The 27,062-nt window shown below is 35.0% G+C and overlaps 1 protein-coding gene across 2 annotated transcripts in view; it reads left to right on the top strand.

Annotated features, from left to right (window-relative positions):
* Positions 1-27,062, top strand: part of EPHA6 (EPH receptor A6) — an 880,333-nt gene that overhangs the window by 623,913 nt on the left and 229,358 nt on the right. For both annotated transcript variants that reach the window (XM_047875260.1, XM_047875259.1), the window contains 3 exons: positions 11,004-11,112; positions 14,810-14,883; positions 17,538-17,663. In XM_047875260.1, coding sequence (XP_047731216.1) covers positions 11,004-11,112; positions 14,810-14,883; positions 17,538-17,663 — 309 coding nt within the window. The remainder of the gene's footprint in view (positions 1-11,003; positions 11,113-14,809; positions 14,884-17,537; positions 17,664-27,062) is intronic.

Raw genomic sequence — 27,062 nt, 5'->3', positions numbered from 1 at the left:
CAATATGCAAATGCTATAATAACATGGTACATGTTGAATAATTGAACATCATTGGTCCCAGGGAATTTTTGAAATTTTTAAGGAAATTCTATTGTACACTGGATCTTTAAAAAATGAAATATGTATGTATAAAGGCGTAAGTATTTCACTTACAAAATATGTTATCAAAGACCTATCTCAACTGGATGTAACAATACGAAATACAGACAATTACAAATTAAATCCCGACATTTAGAATGTTAACAATAGTTCCAGGTGTTTAAATGCCTCAGTTACTTTTCTCTGTTCTTTGATATTTGTCACATGAAGCCTACCTGTCAAGGCATCTTGACCATTTATTAATGCACACAAGAATCTTAAAAAAAGAGAGAGAGAGAGACAAAAAGTGTTTCATCATGCTGCACTATGCTTCTGCTTCTGCCTCTCCATCAAGTTTTACCAAACTCACATTTTCCAATTATCCCTGTGTCATTTGGCATTTTTATCTGACAAGTAAATTAAGGTCATCAAGAAGAATGAATCTTGAAATCTTCTGTGTCCCAATGTAGCCACAGTTTGACGTACTGAACTGCATTGTTTCTGGAAAATTGGCAGACCAGAGAAAGAAAGCACAGTGGTGCAATCACTTTCTAAGAAAAATATAATCCCTGCTAAAGGTTCCTACTTCAATAGATATGATCCATGAGGCTTTTTTTTCAATTCCAACTGAGAATTTAGTAACTGGCTTACTTGAGTGGAACAGAGAATCTCTTGTCATTCTCCCTCTCTCCCTCTCTTCTCTCCCCCCGCCCCTCATCTTAGAGGTTATTTTTCCTGTTGGTAAATGGCGTCAAATATTGAATAAATGTAAAAGAAACATGCTAATACAATACCATGCCAATACCTTCCTTATTATAAATAATAAATGAAATATTTATTTCATTCAAAGCCTACGCAGGGGTATTTGAATAAAAAAGTTAATTCACAGGGGCACCTGGGTGTCTCAGTTGGTTGAGCATCGGACTTTGCCTAAGGTGATGATCCCACAGTTAATGAGTTTGAGCTGGCATCAGGCTCACCGCTGTCAGCAGGAAGCCCACTCGGATCTTCTGACCGCCTCTCTCTCTGCCCTTCCCCCGCTGGTGCTCTCTATCTCAAAAATAAATAAACACTAAAAAAATTTAACTCACACTATTTTCTTTTTGTTTATTATTTATTTATTTATTTATTTATTTATTTATTTAATATATGAAGTTTATTGTAAAATTGGTTTCCATACAACACCCAGTGCTCATCCCAAAAGATGCCCTCCTCAATACCCATCACCCACCCTTCCCTCCCTCCCACCCCCCATCAACCCTCAGTTTGTTCTCAGTTTTTAAGAGTCTCTTATGCTTTGACTCTCTTCCACTCTAACCTCTTTTTTTTTTCCTTCCCTCCCCCATGGGTTTCTGTTAAGTTTGTAGCACACTATTTTCTATTCACTTATCTCTGAACATATTATATATCAAAGTACAAGTGTGGAAGGGTCATTTATGTAACTAGAACACTTTTAAGCATGAGAATTACCAAATGCATCTTATATGAAAACTCTTCTTTAGCCAGGGCATTTAATCCTTATGTCTAGAATGCATTATTTATCTCTTCTTCAGGAAAAATATATATTTATTAATTTCTAGTCTGTGTAAGGTGCTCTACTAATCCCATGTGATATAGTAAGTTGAAAGATATTATTTATGCCCTCAAGAAGCTTATCATGTAGTTGAAATGAGCCCCAACCCCTGAAATCATCAGAAATCAAATCATTTTTGATAGTTGAAATTTTCAGACATAAGTTTGGTCTTAAAAGTATTATTTTTACTATTTATTGTTAAATATTTTGCAGAGACATACTTTTCTAATCATGCACCCACAGACTCTTGCCCTTTTAAATAAAATATCTTGGACATAACTCAGCATTTTTTATTCACCTTGTATGATCATATTATTGTTTTGAGTTATAACATAGCAAGTCCTTCTGTGTTCCCTGAATTTTACAAGGATGTTTGATCCTAAATTCTTTGCTCCTGAATACTGTATATTTGGGAATGTTATGTCAGCTTTCCATTTTCCCAGTTCCTCTGTCGGTCAGCCTACCAGTGTGCACGTCCATTCAATTCCCTCTCTTCAGATATCTCACCCCTGGCCTCATTTACTTAATTTACTTCTACAATACTGTTTTATTAATTTGGAAATCAATAAACATGTCTGAAGTAAGAGTGTGAGGCATCAAAGGTGTTTCATGGAGTAAACTGCGTGTTCTTTAGTATGTGAACATCTGTCAGATATCTCCTCAGAAGCTCTTTTTGTCCATCTTGCTATTATTCCACTGCATTCCACATAAATGAAGTTGCCATCTAGCTGAATTCAAATACATGTGATAAGATGAGTATAGGAATAATCGGGGGGACAGAAGAGAATGGGGATGAATCTAAGAAATACGTAAAATGTAGTAATGATGGAGCGCCTGGGTGGGTCAGCATCTGACTGTGGCTCAGGTCATGATCTCACAGTTTGTGGGTTTGAGCCCTGTGTCTAGCTGTGTGCTGACAGCCCAGAGCCGGGAGCCTACTTTGGATTCTTTGGCTCCTCTCCCTCTTCCCCTCCCCCATTTGCTCGCTCTCTCTCTCTCTCTCTCTCTCTCTCTCATAAATAAACATTTAAAAAATTAAAAATGTAATAATGACAGGATTGATGATTAATGTGAAGGCAAAGGTGAAAACTGTGGGAAGTCTGAGTGCAAAGTTTCAGCCCTGGATATCTCCAGGAATGGTGAACCTCTGCAGTGGGATGACTTTACCCTCTAGGCACTGGGAGAGATTCTGAATAGTTTTAAATATTATTTTGAAGAATAATTATGTGGCCACATAATGTGAGATGGATTGGGAAGAGATACTATAGAAAGACAATTTAATAGACAAATATATAAGCAGCCTAATCCCGTGAAGCTGAACCTGAAATGAGATTGTTCCAGTGGTAATAAACACAAGATAATATAAGACATGATAAAGATTTGACTCTGGACATGGAGTTGTAGGTGAAGGTAGAATCAAGATGACTGTACATTTCAAGTCTGGGTAGCCAAGAGAATAACAGCATCATCTACAAAATCACAAGATTATGTTTATCTAAGAGAAATATATCCTCAGCTTTCATTCATATGTCATCCTCATATGTCTGTATAACCATATAGTGTTGAGATTTTACAGATTGATTAGTCTTCATTATATATTGCTAAATCTTTATATATGTACCTCATTTCATAGGATTAAACTAATCCTGATTATAGTATATGACCTAAGAGGATTTCCTGTATTGGTTGTCAATAAACCTTAAGATTAATTTCCTGGGTACTATCAATCCATTACATTGTTGAGATGTGTGCTGTGCTTTAAAAAATCATTTTGTTGAAATGATGAGATAATATCATTTGAAATTTTGACATTTCATCAAGAATTGGGAGTCATAAATAAAACATGTGAATAGGAAACAAATATATACCACCATTTATTTCCCTGGGCAGCATTTTGAGAAAAACTTTATTCAAAAAAATATGTAACTGCTGTCTTCAATAACTTTAAAAAGATGTTCATAACAGAAAAGAGTTAACTTTAAAAAGCTATTCCACAGAAAATGACACAGCATACAAATAACAGATTTTACTTTGAAATGTAAATATAAACTAGAATAATCTTGATTACAGAGAGACAAAATCATGTCTCTGTAGAAGAAAAATCTTTGGTTAAAAATAGCAAAATTGCTTTTCTCCAATACTTTCCTAAAGACATGAAATTTATTTTTTTCAACCTATTTTTTTAAAGTATTTGGATTCCAAGTAAAGAACTTCACTTTTTTCTCCTCTTTAAATAGAAACAACTAAAGCAAACCTCCCTTATAGCGACATCCTTACTTATGCCAAGCATTGGCTAGGTGCTAAGCTCTAGTTCAGTAACAATTTTGCATCTCTTTTTGCCCCTTAAGGAAGTGTGCCTCTTTCCAAACCATACGATGAAATAATAATTTCAATATACTTATATTTTTCCAAGACCTTATTCCATTAAGACCTTATTCCATTAAGCAAAAAGACATTTCCAATCAGCTAGTCACAAATAAATTTCATTCCTTACCTGGATTTCATTGTATCTTTTTAAAGACAGGTTTGCTCTCTAGGGAGTTACTTACAGGAGTAAATAATACACATTCTATCCTACCAAACTAATTAGAAATGTGTTTTTTTTGTTTTTTGTGTGTTTTTTTTAGGATTGAAAAATGAACAGATGGTACAAGCAGACAAGTTTTCAATCATGGCAGGGGGATTTGTTAGCTATACTGTACTATTCTGGAATCCATTTGGTAGATGCTGTTATGGTTTGTTTTTCTAAGTTTCCATTTAAATTAATCAGGTCTTTGAGGCCTCTAACCAAGGAGCGACTCCTCTTTCTTCTCTTCCTTCTCCTTCTCTTAACACATTAACAACACAACTTTGAACTGTGCAGATCCACTTACACAACAGATTTTATTTCAATGTTTTTTAAATTTTTTTTTCTGCAAAAAGTGTTATTGTTTTCACTTGGTCCAAGGCTTGGGAGAAGGTTCCAGAGTGGTTAAAAAGCTGCATAGGAGCTGCAGGGAGAGGCTCAGGAAGAAGTCCTGACACCAGGGGGATGCCCTTCAAAGGCCACTAGGCTCTGGAGGCTAATAGTTATGCTTGAGGGTGAGCCTTTCGAAGAGAAACTCGCCCTGCCCAGCCTGGGAGCCAGCCAGCCTGTGGAGGTTAGTCAGGTGGTTGCCATCTTCTTGATGAGTTTCACCTCCTCTTCCAGGAAGTGGTTCTACAGGAAGTCACAAGGACAGGGGTATGCAAGGCAGAACCCGGGGCACGCAGATCCCACAGGGCATGGTTCAGGTTCTTCTCTGGGACCATGGCAGCTTCCATAGCGGCTTCCAAGGTTTTATCCCACTCATCTTGGGACGGTTTCTGCAGGTCCTGGAAGAGGACCCGACCATCCCCACTGGTTTTGCATCTTCCAGAGCCCCTCAGCGTCCTCCTGCTTCTCCTAAGCCAGCTTGCTGAAGGGGGCTATGCCCTCTAGAGCCACATTGTCAAGTTGGAAATAGAAGCCCAGAGAGAGGTAGGTGTAGGAGGCCTGCAGACGCATGTTGTCCACCTCGGTGGAATAATTCTGATGAATCTGGGAGTTCATGTTTGATCAGCAATAAAGAGCTAAGCTCAAAAGATGGTGTTGGCTGGTCCCAGAGGCAGATGGTGGCTGAGATTATGGTTTCAAAGGTTGACTGGAAAGGATTTGGAGGGTGACTGGAGGCTGGAGGAAGAAGGGGTATCCTGGATCTGTTCTGTCCAAACATTGTTGAAATAAGACAGATCCACAAGACCACTCAGAGCATTACCTATTGGCAGATTTTTTACAGTTCTGTAAATGTATTTTCTCCTCCTTATGATTTTCTTAATAACACTTTCTTTTCTCTAGCTTAATTTATCATAAGAGTACAGTATATAATACATATAACATACAAAATATGTGTTAACCAACTGTTTATGTTATTGGCAAGGCTTCCAGTCAACAGTAGGCTATAACCACTTAACAGTAGTTGAGTTTTGGGGGAATCAAAAGGTATAGGGTGATTTTCAACTGCAGGGATTGGCACTGTAATTCCCACATTTTCCAAGGATCAACTGTATTTCCTAACTGCCACTCTACCGATTTATTGCTAGAAGCTGCTTATTCCTTTCCAGAGCGCCCCACATATCCCTTTTCTAACAGTTCTTTCACTTGTAGTTATTTTTTCATCATCTGTCTTTCCCATGAACTGTAAATCCATGAGGTCAGTAACTGAATCTCCGGTGTTTATGTCAGTGTCTGCCTTGTAGTAGGTTCTCAATAAACATTTGTTGAATGAGCTAATGCATTCTTAAACTTATATTCACATTTCTAAGTTTAATCAACTTAACTTGATTAAATGTAGAAGCCTGTACTTTCTAGCACCTCCTGCCTTCTGGAAAGCATTATCTTCAAGCATACAGAATAATTGCATCTTCTGATTAAAATTATGTTGGATAGACTTATTTCACATACGTATAACTACCTTCAGGGTAAATCTTTACATATGAAGTGGAAGGTGAGGATATGGATAACCCTAGGTCAATCTGGCTTTTTTTTTAACCAGAATCACCTAATGCAAATGACAATTCAATCCACTTACTCAAACAAATATTTATTGAGCTACTACTCAATAAATAGGACCTGTATCAGGTCCTATAAGTTGAATACTGTATGAGTTTCAGAGAGCTACTATAGCAGATGACACACACAACAGAAATTTATTCTCTCATAGTTATGGAGACCAAAAGCACACTCTCTCCTAAGGCTCTAGGAGAGAATCCTTCCTTGTCTGTTCTAGGTCTGGTGGCTCCAGGTATTCCTTGGCATGTGGCTCTATAACTCTAATCTCTGCCTCTGTCTTTACATGGACTTCTCTACTTTGTCTTCTATTTTGTCTCTTATAAGGACACTTGTCATTGGATTTGGGCCCACCCAGCTAAACAGGATGAGTAGTAAGTTAAGGAACTTACTTGTACTTGCAAATACTTTTTTTTTGTAGGGGCAGGGAGAGGGTGGAGGGGATGTCATCATTCAAATTACTACCGATACTATAGTGAATAAAGCCCCTCCCCTCATAGAATTCGTAGTCTAATTGAAAAGACAGGTTACAAAAAAAGTGATTTCAGTAAAGCATGATAGAAATGTATTGGTAGAAGTAGTCCAAGAGCTATGGGAACAGAAGTCTGGGGTCCTAATTAAATCTAAACAAGCATAAAAAGCTTCCCAAATGATGTGATGTTCACATAGGAGGATTAAATAGGAATTGGCCATGAAAGAAAGCTTGGCACATTTTAAGGAACTGGAATGAATTCAACATAGAGAACGATAAGAGATTAATCTGGAGATACACATTTAGAGTCATTTGTAGAGAGCCATGTGAGCAAAGTTAAAGACTATAGACTTCATCCTGAGATAGAGTCAGCTCTGTGATTGGCCAACACTGATATAATAAGGCAGAAATTATCCCTGTCAGGACCAAGAGGAGCAACACAGGTCCTGAGTGTTCCTCTTACTTCCATATGGCAAATCTTGCTCTTCCCAATATTTGTAGCTTTTATGGATAACATAGTACCATAGTAAAATAACTTTGAAAGATTGTGAAAAAAAACATTTAATTCAAAATTCTCATTTTACAGACATGAAGCCAAAGTCAGGCGAGGCTAATGATTGTTCTAGGACCCACAAAAGAGCTGGATCTAGCCATTTGTTCTATTAGCAAAAATGGTAGTGTAAAATACTGGCAATAGCATGGGCCTGGAGCCTGACAAATCGGGATTGGATTGCTAGCTTTCCTGTGTACAAGAAGTGTGACCTTAGCAAGTAATAGAACCACCTATACTAGGAATAATAGTAGTACCTACCTATTAAGACTATTGTGCAGATAAATTTGATAATGAATTTGAAGCACTAAACATTGTGCTAGAAGCTAATTTAGTATGAAATAAATAGTGACTGTTGTTGATGATGATATTCCTAATGTTTTCATAATCATCCCAGCCCCATAATCCATGGCACTTTACTCCCAGTATATAACGGTGCATGACATCATACACTCTTATTTCAAATAACTTATATATTTATATACAATTGAACCTTAAACAATGCAAAGGTTAGGGATACCAATAACCCCCTTGCCCCATCCAGTCCAAAGTCTACACATAACTTTCGATTCCCCAAAACTCAACTTCTAATAGCCTACTGTTGACTAGAAGCCTGACCAATAACAAAAACAATTAACACATATTTGTATGTTATATGTATTGTATACTATATTGTTATAGTAAAGTAAGCTAGAGAAAAGAAAATGTTAAGAAAACCATAATAGAAGATACACTCACAGTATTATACTGTATTTATCAAAAAACATTTACGTGTAAGTGGAGCCATGCAGTTAAAACTTGAGTGTTCAAGGGTCAACTGTATGCCAATCTCCAAAGAAGAGTGTTTAGGATTTCTAGCACAGAAGTTTAAGAAACAATTATATAGGCATATGCATTTTTCAAAGTAACACAACTGCCTATTCTGATATCCAATTAAAATTTTAATTGAAGCAAAGTTCATAAATATATAATGATAAGTGTGAAAATGAAGGTATATTAGTAAAAATAGCAGTTTGCTAAGTGATTAAGGTAAACAACACAGTGTTCTATAACAAAGTAATCTGAGTCTCAAAAGGTCCAATTACATAATCTTCCCTGTCTGAACTTTGAATATATGGTCTAAGTAAATTACTTGCTACCTGGCTACTGTGAAAGTACAGGCTCCAGATTTAAAACTCTTGAACTATATTATATATTTTACAAATACAGCAGTTGCTAAGTAAATGTTTTCTTTTTAAATGCCATCTTCTGCATCATCAAAAATTAATGTTATTTTATGTTTTCTGAAACATCTATCCCTTATAATTTGTTATTCAATAATTTTCATGTGAAATGTGACATTTTAGAGTGCTCATTAATTCCTGCAATATCAGTGTTATTTTGAAGATTAGGAAATTCAGTGAGGACCTAATAAAAAATCCTCAGCACATTATTTATTGGATAAGATGCAACCCTTTACCTGTTTCTGCACAGATTATGAGCTGAAAGAAATAGATGCCTGAAAATATCTTAATTAAATCATAGTGAATAAAATCTAATTCCAAGGTTTAATAAATTTCTTACTGAAAACTGAACATAAATGACAATTGTTTTTATTTACATTTAGATTTCTTAAAAAGCCTCTTAAATGTTGTGACTGGTTTCTTACTTAACAATAGCTTTTAATGCTCAAAAATTCCCTAGTAGATATGTCATTTTTATGAGGAAGTTATTACTCTGGATATAAATTTGCACATAGTGTATATTGCCTACTTGATTCCCAGAAGAACTATTTCTGTGAAAGTCTTAAAGTACTCAAGTTTAATGAATTATTATGGTAGAGAATTAAATGGTTTGTTTTTCAGTTATATTCCTTTTTTCAAGTTTATTTATTTGTTTTGAGACAGAATGAAAACATGTGCAGTGGAGAAGCAGAGAGAAGGAGAAAGAGAGAATCCCAAGCAGGCTCTGTGCTGACAGGGCAGTAAAACTCACGAACCGTGAGATCATGACCTGAGCCAAAACCAAGAGTCAGAGGTTTGGGGCGCCTTGGTGGCTAAGTTGGTCAAGCATCTGACTTCGGCTAAAGTCATGATCTCACGGTCCATGAGTTCAAGACCCATGCAGGGCTCTGTGCTGACACCTTAGAGCCTGGAGGCTGCTTCAGATTCTGTGTCCCCACCTCTCTCCAGCCCTCCCCCACTCATGCCCTGTCTCGCTCTGTCTCTCAAAAATAAATAAATGTTAAAAAAAATTACAAAAAAAAAAGCGTTGGAGGCTTAACAGCTGAGCCACCCAGATGCCCCATGTTTTTCAGTTATATTATTTGATACAATTTTCTACATATAAATTATTTGATTTAATAAATTATTAATAATAAATTTAATAATTTAATAAATTATTTGATTAATATATTTTATAGTAATAAAAATATAGTAAAAAATCAAAAAATAAAAATATAGTATAAAAATATTTTTATAGTAAAAAAATAGGATATTAAAGGGACTGTTTGATTCAATATTTTAGAGTATTGCCAAATAACTGAATTATTACTTAAAGTTATAGCATAGGAAGGGGAAATGAAACATAAAACTTAACCTTGAATTCTGGAGATGGTCATGTGTGAAGTCAGGCAAGTTCTTTACCTTCTGTGGGCTTCAGTTTTTTACTTCTATTATGAAGCAATTGTTCATATCCCATTCAATAAAAAGCATTTCTTATTAAAACTTCAATAATACAGGGGTGCCTGGGTGGCTCAGTTGGTTGAGCATCCAACTCTTGATTTCAGCTCAGGTCATGATCCTAGGGTCATGGGATTGAGTCCTGCTTGGGATTCTCTCTCTCTTTCCCATGCCCTTCTCCTGCTCATGCCCTTCTCTCTCTAAAATAAAAAAAATAAATAAAAAATTGTGCTTGCTTCGGCAGCACATATACTAAAATTTTTTAAAAAATTAAAAAATTAAAAAACTTCAGTAATACATAGAATGAGAAGTGCTAATGAATTAATTGAAGTAATGTATTTTAGAAGATTGCCTAAGCAGTAGTAAAACATGCATCCCCTGTAATTTTTACAGTTTTGTCAATGAAAGAAATATGTTGTTACCATATGTTATCTAGTTTTTTCTTCAAAAAAGGAAGCTTTTAAATGTCATTTTTAAAATTACTGCTAAACATCTAAGAACTTCCTATGTATATCCTTGTCCTATAAAGTGTAAGTTCCTAACTTTAATGTTTGAATTAATCTCTATGAAATATAAAAAAGGTCATTCTTAAAACGAATTATGCAATAGTCTTTCCACTTTGTTGAAAGAGACATCAAAACAGTGCATAAAGCCTGGTCTCTTGATTCAAGTGTTTAAGGAAATAAATTAGCAATAATATAAACAAAATCCTTTAAGTCTATTTGCTGATTTAAATTTGCAACAAATACTTAATCTTAAAATGTGGGATACTAAGAATCCATCTACTTTTATTGGTACTTTTGTAAAAACAAAAACAGAAAAGAAAAGGAAAGGAAAAGAAAGGAAAGAAAAGAAAAGAAGAGAAAAGAAAAGAAAAGAAAAGAAAAGAAAAGAAAAGAAAAGAAAAGAAAAAGCTATGTTGTGGGTTATGACCTCCATCTTCAGCCCTTATTTTGGTTTGCATCCTGTGTGCCAAATAAAGGCAAATATGGTGGACATTTTTGGCATCCATCACCATATTTTCAAGCATATACCAACTTGTAAAATAATTTTATTAGTGAAATGTCACCCAGGGAAATTTTAATATTGTATTTGTGTTTCAGCTTCTGACATGGCGGCTGAACAGGGACAGATTCTCGTGATAGCCACCGCAGCTGTTGGGGGATTTACTCTCCTCGTCATTCTTACTTTGTTCTTCTTAATCACTGGGAGGTAACGGAAGCATACCAGATTATTTCCAAGATTTGTGAATAACCATTCTCTTATAATACTGTGTATTCATATGCTTTCAAATGTAGCAAACTATGAGAGAAAAAGGGATCAGGGCAGGCTGCTCTGACTGAAGTTTATATGATAACAGAACCACCATGTCCAATTCTCTGTATCAATAGGCTTCGAAATATGTAAGCAACTAAAGACGTGATAGAAACACTTTGAAAGCTATGAAAGATAAATTCTTACTCGATAAGTTTTTCCTTTACCACGTTCAAATTACACCATGAAAGAGATCTTTCCTGGAGAAAAAAAAATCATTCAACAGAGAATTTATATAAAAGTTTTCTATAAATTTAGTGTTATAGAATGTGTTCTATTTATTCATTAAATGTTGAATGGATCTATATTAGAATTACATTAATTGGTTTTATAAATCCGGTATTTCTCCACTTTAAGGTAATAGGGGTGGAAATTTAAAGCAACAATAAATTGGACAGAGCAAAAGACCTAGATCTGAATCCTGACTAGCTGGTCAAAGTGCTTCGGGTACCTAAATCTTATATTTGTATTTTTGCACACATTTGATATAACAATGAATTAAAACCATTTATTGATTTTTAGATATATTAGATTGTTGCCATGAGCCAGGTACTGACTGACTATACAGAGATGTGAGTAAAGGTAGTATGTATGAAATCATATAAAAGATTTTTTCTGTAACCCTTGTTATATAGGCCTTGTTATTAGGCCCAGACTTTTGTGAGAAACTGTGAATATATTCAGATCATATTTTTATTACTACTAAGGAAAAAATAATTCTTTCTTGATTATCAATAGGGTCACAAAAGAATATCTATGAATTTTCCTGATAATATGAAAAACACACATACTGCAAAGAAAACAATGTCATGATTTAAAAGTGCAATAAGAATACCGGCCAAAAAGTATGCATCTATGATGACACCAGCTAAAGTACACCGTCTCAACTGGAAAGTGTCGATATTTGATAATGAGCAGAAATAACAAATAGCTACTTTCAGGGGCAATAGTTTAGTGAATAAACAATAAAACACCTTTTTTTTATTTATTTAAAAACTCTACTTACATACCAATATTTTATTAAAATTCATGTTTAAATTATAGAGGATATGCATGCATAGAAAATTATTATCTACAGTTTTAGAGCAGGGTAAAGGTATAGATCAATAAGTTCACAAATGTTTAGAAGTTTGGGTCCCTGCCTGACTGTAACTGCCAGCTATTGAAGGTGTCAGATCTAGGGATAACAAACCCACTTTTATAGAACTTACCAAGGAATAAAGAAACACATGAATATTTTAATATGGTTGAGTTGAAATGTTGACTTCTTTATGAAATTAGTTGTAAAATGGACACATGTACCCCACGTTTACTTAAATTTTTTTTCTGTATAAATAGACATAGTATTGCTCTTGTAATAGAGAGTGTCTCAGAGTCTCCTGTTTGGGGAAGCTGATTAACTGATAGAAGAGTGATAGCTATAGTAATAAGAAAAAATTTTTTGAAAGAATGCAGGAATACTGATAAATTAATACTAATAAAAAGTGCTAGTTTGGGCACGCCATGGGGTCACCATCATATATTATTGCCCAGCACTCTCCTGTTTCTGTCTCTCTTTATACCTCATGCTAACCTCTGGCAGGTCCTTGCCATTATTACAGCTTTGGTACAACCATCTTTTACAGTGGGCAGAAAATAAATGTTGGAGTCTCTAAACCAACTAACCATCAGGTTGAAACAAAATATGCAGTATGATATCCTTCAAATACCAAACGTGATCTACAAAATCCTTAATCACTAGCAGGGGAGAACTGGTTATAAAAACCAACAAACAAGCAAAACCCTATGTATCCTAGTGGAGGTCTAAGCTTGTTTGAAAAACAGACAAAAAAATGTTAGAGTTCTTATGATCGTACCTACGACTCTCTTGCAAGAAGAAGGATTAGAATACAATTTTGGTACATATAAAGTCACAATGACAATTTAATTAGGTAAAAAAAAAGAAAACATGCCAACACTTTATGTGTTGCTATGTGTTTAACAAACCTTATTAGAAAAATGCTAAGTGGAAGAAATAACTCTACTGTGTTTTCATTGCCATTTATAACCTAAGTGCTGCTCATGCATTGTGAGTTTGGGGGCATTGATACCTTGATAATATTCTATTTATCATGGAGTTGCACATAATTTAAAGGCACTCAGTTTGGGGCCCAGAAAGATTATTCAGTTGTTAAAGTATGATGGGGACCTATAAGGTGATTCTAACTCCAAAGTCACAAATTATGTCAACTAGACTGTGATAATTTATATATGATGGTTAATTTCATTCAAAAATATTATTTTTTTCTTATTTGAAAGTACTCTTGAAGAACTGTGGGGTACTTTCTCATGTTTAAACAGCAGGGCCTCTTTTATCCTCAATTTTTTGAAAAAAAAAAGCCTCTAACTTTATAATGGAAATTGATTAAATGATGTTTCATTTAATAGTGAGTCGATATATGGCACAATCAGATGTAACTTTTAAGTTACAATTATGTGTATTTGTAGAATATGAGTTAAGGCTTTATTTCCTCTTTGAGTATTTCAGCAGTGATTTAAATGGCACACATACACATGTGGAAAAGCATTTCATTAAAATATCAGAAATTATTGCCTTAACACATAAATATGGGAAGCTTTAACGAAGATATTACAGGCATTGTAGGCTAAATCAATTTGGCCTAATAAACTTGAGAGATGGGCTCAAAAGTTGTCTTTATTTTTGGTTTCTGAAGCAGAATTATCTTTAAAAGATACTTTAATGGTAAAGAAAAATTTGTACTAAATTATTTTCAGCTTTTACTTTCCATGTTTTCCAATTTATATGACATTAGAAAGTAATATTCTACAAACTGGGGAAGACTACTTCAGTTACATAAGATTAAAAAAATTCATTTTTTAAAGCACATAATATACTTTAAGCACATAATAGAGGAGTATTCATTGGAAATTATTCTATAAAAACTGTAAGACATTTCTGAATAAATACTCAACTTGCCTTAGGGTTTGAAGATAAAATCACATTGAAAGATTGGATGATATACCACAGATGTAGTCTGTTTAACCATTTGGAATTAGAAGTTTGATGAATTGTCAAATCACATGGATGCTGGAGAATTTATTCATGTTGCAGAAGTCATGCGAGATAAGCATCTACTCTTTCTCAGAGCAATTTATCCCAAGAGAGAACAGAACATACCTTTACAAAATTCTGACATAAAAAGAAAGCATGCTCTTTAGCAATGAAACTAGAAAACATTTGTCTAAATTTCTGAGATTCTGACTCAAAAACATTTTCTCATTTTGACTTTTAATGCTTTCTACCAGCTCCAGCTATTAGAAGTTCTATAAGGAAGCATGTGATGGTTATTGCTGATTATAGAATATTCTCTAAGATTCCTATCATTCAAACCAATCAATCCACGTGAGAGTATTTTATTCTTATCTGGGATTAATTCTGATCTATACAAAAAAAAAAGAAACTTGTGATATAGAGATATTCTTAAACATGGCCTTTGTGATAAGAACTTGGCCTACTGGTGATAGGTAATTTAGTTGGTTTTGGTTCTCATCCAGCATAATTCTAAAACTAAGATTCTGCTTACCCTTTTCAAAGGTGCCAATGGTACATCAAAGCTAAAATGAAGTCAGAAGAGAAGAGGAGAAACCACTTACAGCAGAATGGGCATTGTAAGTAGTACCGTGACCCTTCCATTATTTTACATTGCTCTAGCCCTCAAGAGTTCATTTTAAACTTGTATCCACTGAGTTGAGAAAACCTGAGAAAATGTACTTCCAACCTTTCAGCATTAAGACTTTTCATCTGGTTTCCAGGTTTGTTGGTGGAAATTGCACCTGCTTCTCATTAAATGATAGTACTTTTTTCCTAATTCTGCTTGCTGGAAAACACGAAGGCTGAATATGCTAAAAATACAAGATGACTGCTTATATCTAGTTATTTACCATTCACAATGACTCCTGAATGCAAGTTGGTTTAATTTAGTGGAGCATTAGCCATAGAAATATTAGGGAACTTTTATTCCTTCTTGTAGAGACTGTCATTTAAACATATAACAAATCAATTTACAATTCATTAACACTAAAAAAGAAAATCAGCTCTTTAACTTTTAGAATATGTATGAAATCCTTGAGCTGACTACAAGGTTATATTCATTTGTAGAATCTCTTCCCAAGCAAGCTATAATTACCACTATAGTTGGTTTGATAATTGCCACCCTCTCCTCCCCAACACCCACCTCCACCTCCACCTCCAAATGGCAAACTACTTTGTCAAGACGGTTTCTCTGTCGTGAGATGCTGAATTAACATCTCAGAAAGGGATGTTCTCTAATTAACCACAGTGTAGAAATAATGTGTGAGGCAAGCTGTTTAACTCTTTCAACTCATTTTTTTACTTCAGACTGAGCAAAAGGAGTAAGAGACTTTTCAATCTATATCATTTTCTGAAGGAAGCAGAAAGGATTTAAGTGAGGAAATTACAAACTAGAGGGACGGTTTAGGGCTACTTCTAAGGCTCACAGGATTTGTCAGTGGTCTGAGGACTATCTGTATTAGGATGTTCCATGTTCACTAGCCAGAGTTCTGACTCAGAAGGTGCATGGTAGGGCCAAGACATACGCATTTTTAGCAAGGTGTCCCTGGCTGCTCTTTTCTTACAATACGTTTGAGGCTCACTGCACTGGCAGAGAAGGGAAAGCTAAGACAGCCACTGCCAGCCATGGGATGAGCTGGAAATGCTGCGAACAGATGCAGAAACCTGGACCCAAACACCTGGATGGATGACATATGCTGAGCAACCTTAAGACTCACTGCAGGGCATTTAGTACTGAAATGCAAAGGAAAAAGATGTTCCTGAGGTATTTATTATCTGCTTTCCAAGTAGCAGTTTTTGCATAAACTAAACCAGATGGGCCCAGCAAGAAGCAATGAAAATAACCTAAGACAGCCAAGGAAGTAAAAGAAAGATAACAAACCGAGTTTTAAGAAACCATGGGTAAGTTAAATAAGTAACCAGATAGTCGACATATATTGTGTTTACAAGAAAAAAGAAGGTGATGTTAACACCACATATCCAATTAGATACCACTAATCGTCTAATAGTAGCCACTGGATTTGAGTTTATAGAGTATTCATTCTGAAACCACAACTCCCATTAAGTAAATAAGTATCTGCAATATGAACCAGAGGTAAAGATTATCTGTTGTCTTTTCCTCCAATCTAAACTTTGGAAGTCACATAAAACATAGTATTTCAGAATCATTGTCAGGCCTAAGTATACCTAGAATGCTTTGCTGATGATATTTGGGGAAGTACTAATATTCTCATGGGTGTTCATCTGGTAGCAGAAGACAGTAGGCAAAAAGGAATGAAAGGGGCCAACAAGTGTAGAGGAGCTCATGAAGCAAATTCTGCTGACAATGGACATTTCAGCACCTCCTCTAAACTCACTTCATTAGCTTTTATTTGTTTGCTTTTGAAATTTCCTTGCAAGAGCATGTTTCTAAGGAATCCTAGCCAACAAATAACTCGGGGTATGATGCAGCTTTCAAAATCTAAAGCAACAAAACCAAGTATCACCTATTCACCATGCCACGAATTTGCATTGATCTTTTAATCCCTACTAATTCATATTTAATAAAGGTTTGCTGTGTGATTATTACCTGTAAAACCATACCTAAGGTATTTAGAAAGATACAAAGATGTATAAGAAATGATCTCCTGTCCTCCGGGAGCCAGAAATCTGTTGGAACACAGAAACCTACCAGCAAAACAGAGGAATATCTACACACAGTCTGTGATTTCTTCAGATACTGAAAGAAGTGGCAAATGAAAAAATAACCACACATTCAAGTTTTCCAGCCATCCCTGTTTGTCATCTGAGTGCAAAGTGTCCAGGAGGGACACCAACAGGCTTGCTCATTTTGGCAGAAAGGGTTTTGGGAGAAAGGCTTATGCCTTTCCCCCCATGTCCTGAGCTAGATCAAGTACAAAATGTATGGGTTGTTTGTGAATTAGTGAGCTGATTAAACATTTTACAGAAATATAATAAATATGTTTTCTGGAACCTGTCAGCTCACTCTCTATTAAACCACCAGGTCATTTTACATTAACAGGTAAATAAATTTTTGATTCCAAGTACTCAACTCTTTATTGGGGGGGGGTGAGGAGGAGTGGGACAGAAAGAAAAGAGAATTGAAGTAACTAACAAGAATGACTACTTTAATATGTCAATCCTTGTTTTAAACATACACAAGATGTGTAATCACTAAAATACTCTTAAACTAAATCAATCTTTTTTTGTTGTTGTTGTTGTTGGTTTGCAGTACGCTTCCCAGGAATTAAAACTTACATAGATCCAGATACATATGAAGACCCATCCCTAGCAGTTCATGAATTTGCAAAGGAGATTGATCCCTCAAGAATTCGCATTGAGAGAGTCATTGGGGCAGGTAAACATAAAATCTGTACTTTTGAAGATATGATTCCTTGATGGTTTTGTAGCTAGGTTATCAACATAATATTTTAAATCTTAGCAGTTTTAGTCAGTTTAGTCTTGAAAAATTTCAAGAAAGGAGAAGTAAAATTATCTTCTATATGCTGTTACTTTTTTAAGTATGTAAGCACCTAAATTCATTTTCTAAGCAAACGTCATTTTTAACTCCTGTAGTCTTCTTTCAGTATGGAGGTAACTTACAATGAAACTAGGGTCATACAGGAATTCATTTTGAAGATGTAACTTCAGGAGTTTTTCATAAGTCGTTAAAGATTTACTGAGGCCCTCAGGGTACCTGGGTGGCTCAGTTGGTTGAACATTCGACTCTTGATTTCATCTCAGGTCATGATCCCAGGGTCATGGGATTGAGCCCTGGTTGGGCTCCTTGCTGAGCGTGGAGTCTGCTTAAGATACTTTCTCTCTCTTTCTCTCTCTGCCCCTCTCCCCAGCTTGTGCATTCTCTCTTTAAAAAAAATAAATTAAAAATAAAATAAAATAAATGATTTGCTCAGGCCCCAACATCTATAGATATATAGTATAATTAGTGTTCATATTGATGACTGGCTCTGCAGGATCCAGAAGTGTTCTAAAAATCATTGAGGGTAAAATTAGCTTCAGTATAGTTTTATATCATTTCAATGCTAATTAGTGATTTTCCCTATGTAGAATGTTCAAACAGAACACTATTTTATTCAGCTCTCCTATATAAATACAAAACTATTGTGAATTAGTTCCCAAGACCTTATTCTGTTCATACTTACGACAGAGGCTAAGTTGGTATAACAAAGAGACCTCAGCATATTTATTCTTCTTTCAAGTCCTTGACCTAAGGAACAGTCCATGTTAGCAGAGGAATGGTCATTCAGGAGGTCTTAAAGGGACCCAAGTTCCTTGTACTGTTTGCTCTGCCTTTCCTTAGTGTGTCATCTTCCTCTGAATGGTCAAAGCTGGGACACCAATGCATCTGCCTTCCAACCTGTGAGAAAGAAAAGGAAAGAGTTCAGTCTTTTTTTTTTTTTTTTGCTTTGTCTGTAAGACAATAACACGGAACTTGTAAACATGTCTATTCACATCTCAATGGTCCAGTTCAATTACCTGGGCACAAAGAGAGTTTGGAAACATATTCTCTGACTGGACAGCCATGCATACAGCTAAGAAGGGGAAGGAGAAAGTGTAAGTAGAGAAGGGAGACTGGATCCTGAAGAGGGGTATTGGTCTCCTCTCGATCCTGGATACCTGTTATGTACTGTTTTGAGCAGTACATACAAAGCCTGACCATTCCAGCCAGGTATCATGTCTTTGCAGAGGCCAAAGAAAGAAGCTGACCATCCCTTGTCTCTTTCCAAAGCCCTTCTCCACAAGAGGACCAGCTGCATAATCTGCAGAGACCAATGCAGAATGAAAATGTAGAGTCTCTTGTTAAAAAGTTACTAAGAATTTCAAGATAGTGACATCAGAGCATTAAACAAGTGACAGAGCCCTTCTAAACTCAGGACTCTGTATGACTAGTCACATTGAATGGACTCTGTTTCCCAGATACACAGTAATCTAGCACTATACAGGAATTCCAGAAACATTTGGAGAGAGTCCTTCATTATATCACTTCATTCGCTATGCACAATGGGTCATCTCATCTCCTACAAGGCTAGAGCTCCCTTTGAAAGCTGACACAAGGGGCCTATACACTTAATCCTAGTGCTCACAGCTGAAGAGACTGTCTTATCAGAAAGATTAAGAACCTGGAATGAAACCAGATTCTCTATTCTCTTCTGCTGAACATAAAACACATCAATGGGCATTGAAGGTATAATTGAAAGAGTGATTGCATTATAGTCATTTAGTTTGGGGATTCACTTACTTAACACAGCAGAGAAATAGAGAAGAGAGAAGGTTAAATAATTCTATTGCATGCTACTGTTGGCTTTCTTCCTCAAGTCCCCAAGAAAACGTGGTATATCCTTTTATACTGCAGTGTTCAGTCCTCATGTAGATACAGTAGAAGCATTTTCCATTGTAGTCCTTTGTGCATAAATTAAATGGCAGTGTCTGAAATCGTAATGTTGAGAAATAATATCAAATATCTTAAATGATAACAAATAAGTATTTTTTTTAGTTTTTTAGATTTTCTTCAACCAGAATATAAATTTTGTCCTAAAAAAAGAAGTATGACACATTGCCAAAGCAGTGACTGTTAAAGAGACTACTTGAATATCATTCCCCCTATTCTGTCTAACATCTAATAAGTTGTATTGGGATTCCTCTCATTTGGCAAAGAAAGAATATCTAAACCAGGTAGTCAATCCTATACACCAGTATTCCTTTTTATATTTATTCACCTTTGGTTACTTCAAGTTTCATACAATATGCTGTCTTTTTATTGTTTGTCTTCAAAAAAAATCGTAAAAATAAAAATGCTTTATGTTACAAAGTTGTAACATATGTTATATTGTAACATAACTTTCTGCTTTGCATTCCTGGCCAGTGCTACTTTGTAATTAACCTCATTATGTCACATTCCTAAAATTCTATTTGGATGTGGAAAAAATTAGTAAGTCTGTGGACATTTGTCACAGAAGTAGTGTGAAAAAAGCATTGTTTGGTCAAACTATGGAAGAATTGATAGAATTATGTAACATCTCTGACATAATTACACAATTGGTTACTTGCCCAACACTACTATAAAGCCTTTCCTTAGGTTGTCTCATATCCTTTACTTTTTCCCACCTATTTGATTCTTTCTTCTCAGACTCCTATTTTCTCATCATCTATGTGCTTTAGGTATTTCCCTTGGAGATGTAAATTAAATGACTTGAGGGGAGAGAGGTGTGTTGGAGTAGTGGTGATGGGAGAGAAGCAAGACATCAGGTCTTAATAATTGTCAGGGGAAAGATATTTAGTTCTGATTGAAGCACTGAGAAAGCCATAGAGGGGATACTGAGATTCACCATTCATTGCTGAGGAAAAATCAACAAGACCTATATGTGTTTTGTTTTGTTTGTTTGTTTGTTTGTTTGTTTGTTTGTTTGTTTGTTTGTTTATAAAGAAATAGTTTAAAATGTTGTCCTGGGCACTTTCCAGGGTAGTGAAATGTTCCAACTCTAGGCAGAGAAGAGCCTGCAGAGTGAAGCTATGTGCAGGCAGCAGGTATATTTACTAGGCCTCTGAATTCTTGGGTTCCTTTAGATGAGTTAGATTGTAGATGAAAGAGAAAATAAAAGCTGAGGGTTGATAAAGTGTAAGCTGCCTATAAACTCATGCTTCAGATTCAGATCTGGTCTGAATAAGGTTGCATGGTCCAGTTTGAAAAGTTCCCAAAGTTGACTCAAATTTGGAAGTTAAGTTGAAACAGGGCTGTGGAGTCAAACAAATTAGAGTCAAGTAATGATTCTGCAGTTTAACAGTTGCATGATTTGGGCCACATTCTGAGCTTCAATTCCCTCATCTATAAAATGGGCATACCTACCTGCTTTCTGAGGTTGTCGTCAGGTTTGAGATATATATGTATAAACACCTGGCCTTCAGCACAAGGAATGCAGCAAGCCATCTTAACCTGTCTCCTTTAGTGTATTTTATTGTTGAAGTCTTAACATAATAGCTAACTCCCTTGTGAAATTGAATGTTAACCTTTGGTAATAATAATGCTTACCCTAGCTTTTTTTTTTTTTTTTGCTACTTCCCTTTGGAGATTCTTCAATTCTGATAATGATGATGATTAACACATAGTTTTTATTGAGCACCTACTCAAGTTCAGACCCTGTGTTAAGTGCTTTTCATATATTTTCTTACAAAGTTGTCATAATAACCCCATGAAGAAGATATTATTATTCTCATTTATAGGTGAAGAATGAGGTTAAGAAACATTAAGTGGCCTGCTCAAGATTGTAAGATTAGGTCGTAGAAGACCTGGGGTTCACACCCAGCTATGACTGACTCCCAAGCTACATTTTTTTTTTTATAATTTAACTTTATTTTTTATTTTTTATTTTTTAAAATTTACATCCAAATTAGTTACTATATAGTGAAGCAATGATTTCAGGAGTAGATTCCTTAGTGCCCCTTACCCATTTAGACCATCCCCCCTCCCACAACCCCTCCAGCAACCCTCAGTTTGTTCTCCATATTTATGAGTCTCTTTTGTTTTGTCTCCCTCCCTGTTTTTATATTATTTTTGTTTCCCTTCCCTATGTTCATCTGTTTTGTCTCTTAAAGTCCTCATACGAGTGAATTCATATGATTTTTGTCTTTCTCTGACTAATTTCACTTAGCATAATACCCTCCAGTTCCTTCCACATAGTTGCAAATGGCAAGATTTCATTCTTTTTGATTGCTGAGTAATACTCCATTGCATATATATATATATATATATATATATATATATACTACATTTTCTTTATCCATTTATCCATCCCTACCCAAGCTGCTATTCTTAACCACTATGTTATATTGTATCTATGCTATTAGTTTACTCTTCAACTCAAAACACTGTGTCCATAAAAGGTATCAAAATGTGCTTTAAAAAGGAACCATTCCCAATTTTAAAAAATCTTAAGTAGTTTAAAGATATTTAATATCTCGTTGAAACAAAAATTTTAACTGAAAGACAATCAGGAAATCATTTTCATGAAAGAATATTGAATTTCTTATGCTGTATGGATATTTAGAGAATAAATGTATTTTGTGAAGAAAATAAATTACATATAAACCAAAGTCTGAAAGAACCAATTAGAGATATATACAATCTAGAAATATTTGCAATCCTTAAGATTTATTATTATTAATATTTTATCATTCATGAAAATGTTTGAGAATTTATAGATATGAAAGCTTATTTGTGTTCTTTTATGATTCCAAACACTACATTATTTTTGTATAAGAGCTCAAAAACTATACCCGCCTGTTCTCATATAACAAAATATGAGGATAATGGATAAATATGAGAAATTTGAGAATATAAAAACTGAAAAAAAATCCAGAAATTAGATAAATGTATTTCTGAGGCCAAAGAAGTTAATACTTCAAGTAAATAAAGGTGCAGACCATTAAGCATTTTTCATAGGGTTGGGAAGGGACTTTTATGTGCAAGGCTGTTATTTGCTGCTGGCCAGTGAGTCCTATTAGAATTCTTTTCCTTGTGTTTTGCTCTAAAGAACAAATGTTATCTGGGGATGCTTGGGTGGCTCAATCGGTTAAGTGTCAGACTTCAGCTCAGGTCATGATCTCATGGTCTGTGGGTTTGAGTCCCATGTCCGGCTCCATGCTGACACCTTGGAGCCTGGAGTTTGCTTTGGATCCTGTCTCCCTTTCTTTCTGCTCCTTCCCCACTCATGCTCGCTCTCTCTCTCTCTCTCTCTCTCTCAAAAATAAATAAATGTTATTATTTTTTAAAAAAAATAACAAAGGTTATTCTAATGCCAGCATAATCAAATGCTATTTATTGCTTGGATTTACTTTTCTAAAATTTGCCTCCTCCTTCTTAAATAAAAGTATGTCTTTCCAGAATATTAAAAGCCCTAATTTAACTAATGATAAGATTATTCAGAATAAGTAATGCATCACTGAGCAATTGGCTTATCAATGTAATTCAAATGAGCTATCTCAGAGAAAAATTAGCAAATCTAAAGGTGCAATAAATAGCATCTTTACTGTTTAAAAAAAAAAAAAAAGAATGCTTTCCAGGTTTCTAATTGGGAGACACATACAGAGTCATTAAATACTTCTTCAATTGGTTGTTAAAAAATGAACCCCAAAATAGCTGCATTAAAATTTTAAGAAAGAAAATGAGAAATGATATTACACATAACCCATAACATTTCTTTATATGTTCCCTCAGAAATGTTTGTTAGATGGCTAGTATCTACTTATAAGAGGCACTGTGCTTATTTTTTTTTTCATAGTAAGTCACTATGCTTATCAAAAACATATGTAGTCAGCCTGTCTTCTATAACTTTTGTCCTGGGATTTTCAACTTTGTAACTATCCAAATATTATGTGACAAATCCTTAGAAAACTTATACAATATCTAGGCTTAATACACACACACGTGCATACACATATATATACATATATACAGTATATACACATACATACTTAAAATTCCTTATCTTTCACTGTAAATTTTACTTTTTTTTAATGAGTTTTCTAGGACACTTTTTTTTTGGTATATCACTATTCTATTTAATAGTGGCAGCTTATCTTTGTTCATCAATACAGGCCTGAATTTCCATGAAAATGTGCATTTCCATTTAAATGAAGTGAGCAGCTCTGTTGCATAGGAGACTATCAAGAGCATCTATCTTCTTTGACTTTTTGCATCATAAAATGAAATACTGTGGCCAGAGGACTGTAAAACAGAAATTCCCAGGCTAAAAGAACCAGGTCAGATTAGGATAGAATCATTATTTTACACATATCTTGAGAGATAATGAGAAGACTGGTAAACTGAATTTTAATCATGGGCTGAAAAAGGTCATTGAAAGGCTTTTCCTTTTTCAGGACAGTCCTGAACCTAAACCATTAGAAGAAACACTTGCCTTGCAGAGTGTCTATAATTTTGAAACATTATTCCATTGAAAAAATCATCCTTGTGTCTGTAAGCCCATAGGGTACCCTCTTATATTTGACCTTCCCTCTTTCCCTAGTCTCAGTGGAAATGCATAATATCTCTCAGCCATTCATATTCTATTCCTTTATCTATACAAAACTCATTATTGCCTCCACTATCAGCCTTCTCTTCTCTTGGCTTAGTCACCATTTTTTTTTCTCTTCCTAGAATAGTCCAGGAAGTTTTAACTGTTGGTTTCTCAGCAAGCATCTGCAGGTAAAAGAAAGTAAAAAGGACAACAAAGAGGATATAAAAAGTGAATGACAAACCAGTGGTTTATTCAGTCTAATATTTGGTTCTGTTATTGCCATCTCCTTTGAGGTCATAGTTGTACTTGCTAATATGCAGGGCAAAATGCTCACTTCCGGTGCCACTGCTAATTCTCCTGCAAACCTCCAACTAACCCTTCTAGAATCTATTATTTTTTTAGTTATCTTAAAGGAACTCTCTTATCCCCTATATTATTTTTGTTCCTCTTCCACAGCTATATTGTATTTTGTTTGCAACATGACAAGAGGAATGTGGGCAGTATTCCAGATGCAGTCTCACAATTCATTTTTTACAAGAAGAAACTTGTGTTTATGGCTTATTTCCTCCATGATTGATTAGATGATCTTCTCAAATGTAAATTTTGTTCTTGTCCATCAGTTTAAAGGATTTATGGTAGAGGTCAGATTAATTTTCTTTTCTATTCTTGGAAACCCCTTTGCCCAACCAATTAGACTGAAAATAAGATCAACAGCAGATTCTGGCAAGACTTTTGTGCCTTTTACTCAAGAATTTCATAGCATTCTAAATCAAATGATGTAATGAGAGATGGGCTATATCCATTTTCCCTGGACATTATAGTATGAATAAAAAGGACAGACTGGAACCAGACAGACCCAGGCTTGAATCACAGTATTACTATTAATTTACTCTATGACCTTCAGCAATTTAGTGATTTCTCAGAAATTTGGTTTGCTTACCTATAAAATGGATTAATAATAATAATAATAATAATAATAATAGCTATTATGTAGGATTAGTGTAAAATTTAGAGATGACACATACTGAGGCTCTGTCATACAGTAAACACTCAGTAAAAGGGCAGAAACATGACTATCAGATTCAAAATAGTTTTTATATTTAGTTGAAATGGCTAAGAAGAACAGCACTCTACACGTAATTCTCAAAATACATTTGATATAAATATCTTCCCATACAGAATTTGATGATCAATGCCATAGTAACTAGAATGATATGTATGATTTTCAGAGTTAGTTGAAAATTAGTAGTTAAAAATGAAGTTTCATTTTTATCAGTACATTAAGAGCTATGTGTATATGAACAAATTATTTCCTCTTTTTATTTTTTGAAACATTTTTTTTATTTTAGAGGGAGAGCATGAACAGGGGAGAGAGAGAGAGAATCTTAAGCAAGGTCCATGCTCAGGATGGAGCCCATCGTGGGGCTTGATCCCACGCATGACCTGAGCTGAAATCAAAACTCAAATGCTCAAACTGAGCCACCCAGGTGCCCCTGTTTTTCTTTCTTTTTTTTAATTAATTTATTTTTTTAATTTACATTCAAATTAGTTAGCATACAGTACAAAAATGATTTCAGGGTAGATTTCTTAATGTCCCTTACCTATTTACCCCATCTCCCCTTCCACATCCCCTACAGCAACCCTCAGTTTGTTCTCTATATATGAGTCTCTTATGTTTTATCCTCTTCCCTGTTTTTATATTATTTTTGCTTTCCTTCCCTTATGTTCATCTGTTTTGTATCTTAAATTCTTCATTTGAATGAAGTCATATGATATTTGTCTTTCTCCGACTGACTAATTTCACTTAGCATAATACCCTCTATTTCCATCCATGTAATTGGAAATGGCAAGATTTCATTCTTTTTCATTGCCAAGTACTACTCCATTGTGTGTGTGTGTGTGTGTGTGTATATATATATATATATGTATATATATATATATATATACATATATATATATATATATACCCCCAACATCTTCTTTATCCATTTCCCATCAATGGACATTTGGGCTCTTTCCATACTTTGGCCATTGTCGATAGTGCTGCTGTAAACATTGGGATGCTTGTGCCCCTTCAAAACAGCACACCTGTATCCCTTGGATAGATACCTAGTAGTGCAATTGCTGAGTCGTAGGGTAGTCTTATTTTTAATTTTTTGAGGAAACTCCATACTGTTTGCCAGAGTGGCTGCACCAGCTTGCATTCCCAACGGCAGTGCAAAAGGGTTCCTTTCTCCACATCCTCGCCAACATCTATTGTTGCCTTATTTGTTAATGTTAGCTATTCTGACAGGTGTGAGATAGTATCTCATTGTGGTTTTGATTTGTATTTCCCTGGTGATGAGTGATGTTGAGCATTTTTTCATGCGTCAGTTGGCCATCTGGATGTCTTCTTTATCTGATATGTCATTTACAAATATCTTCTCCCATTCTGTCGGTTGCCTTTTAGTTTTGCTGATTATTTCCTTTGCTGTGCAGAAGCTTTTTATTTTGATGAGGTCCCAATAGTTCATTTTTGCTTTTGTTTCCCTTGTCTCTGGAGATGTGTTGAATAAGAAGTTGCTACAGCTGAGGTCAAATAGGTTTCTGTCTGCTTTGTCCTCTAGGATTTTGATGGCTTCCTGTCTTATGTTTAGGTCTTTCATCCATTTTTAGTTTATTTTTGTGTATGGTGTAAGAAAGTGATTCGGGTTCATTCTTTTACATGTTGCTGTCCAGCTTTCCCG

This window comes from Prionailurus viverrinus, chromosome C2 (genome assembly GCF_022837055.1).
Source record: "Prionailurus viverrinus isolate Anna chromosome C2, UM_Priviv_1.0, whole genome shotgun sequence".
NCBI lineage: Eukaryota > Metazoa > Chordata > Mammalia > Carnivora > Felidae > Prionailurus > Prionailurus viverrinus.
Note: the sequence above shows the minus strand (reverse complement) of the source record. Positions and strands in the feature narration are given on the sequence as shown.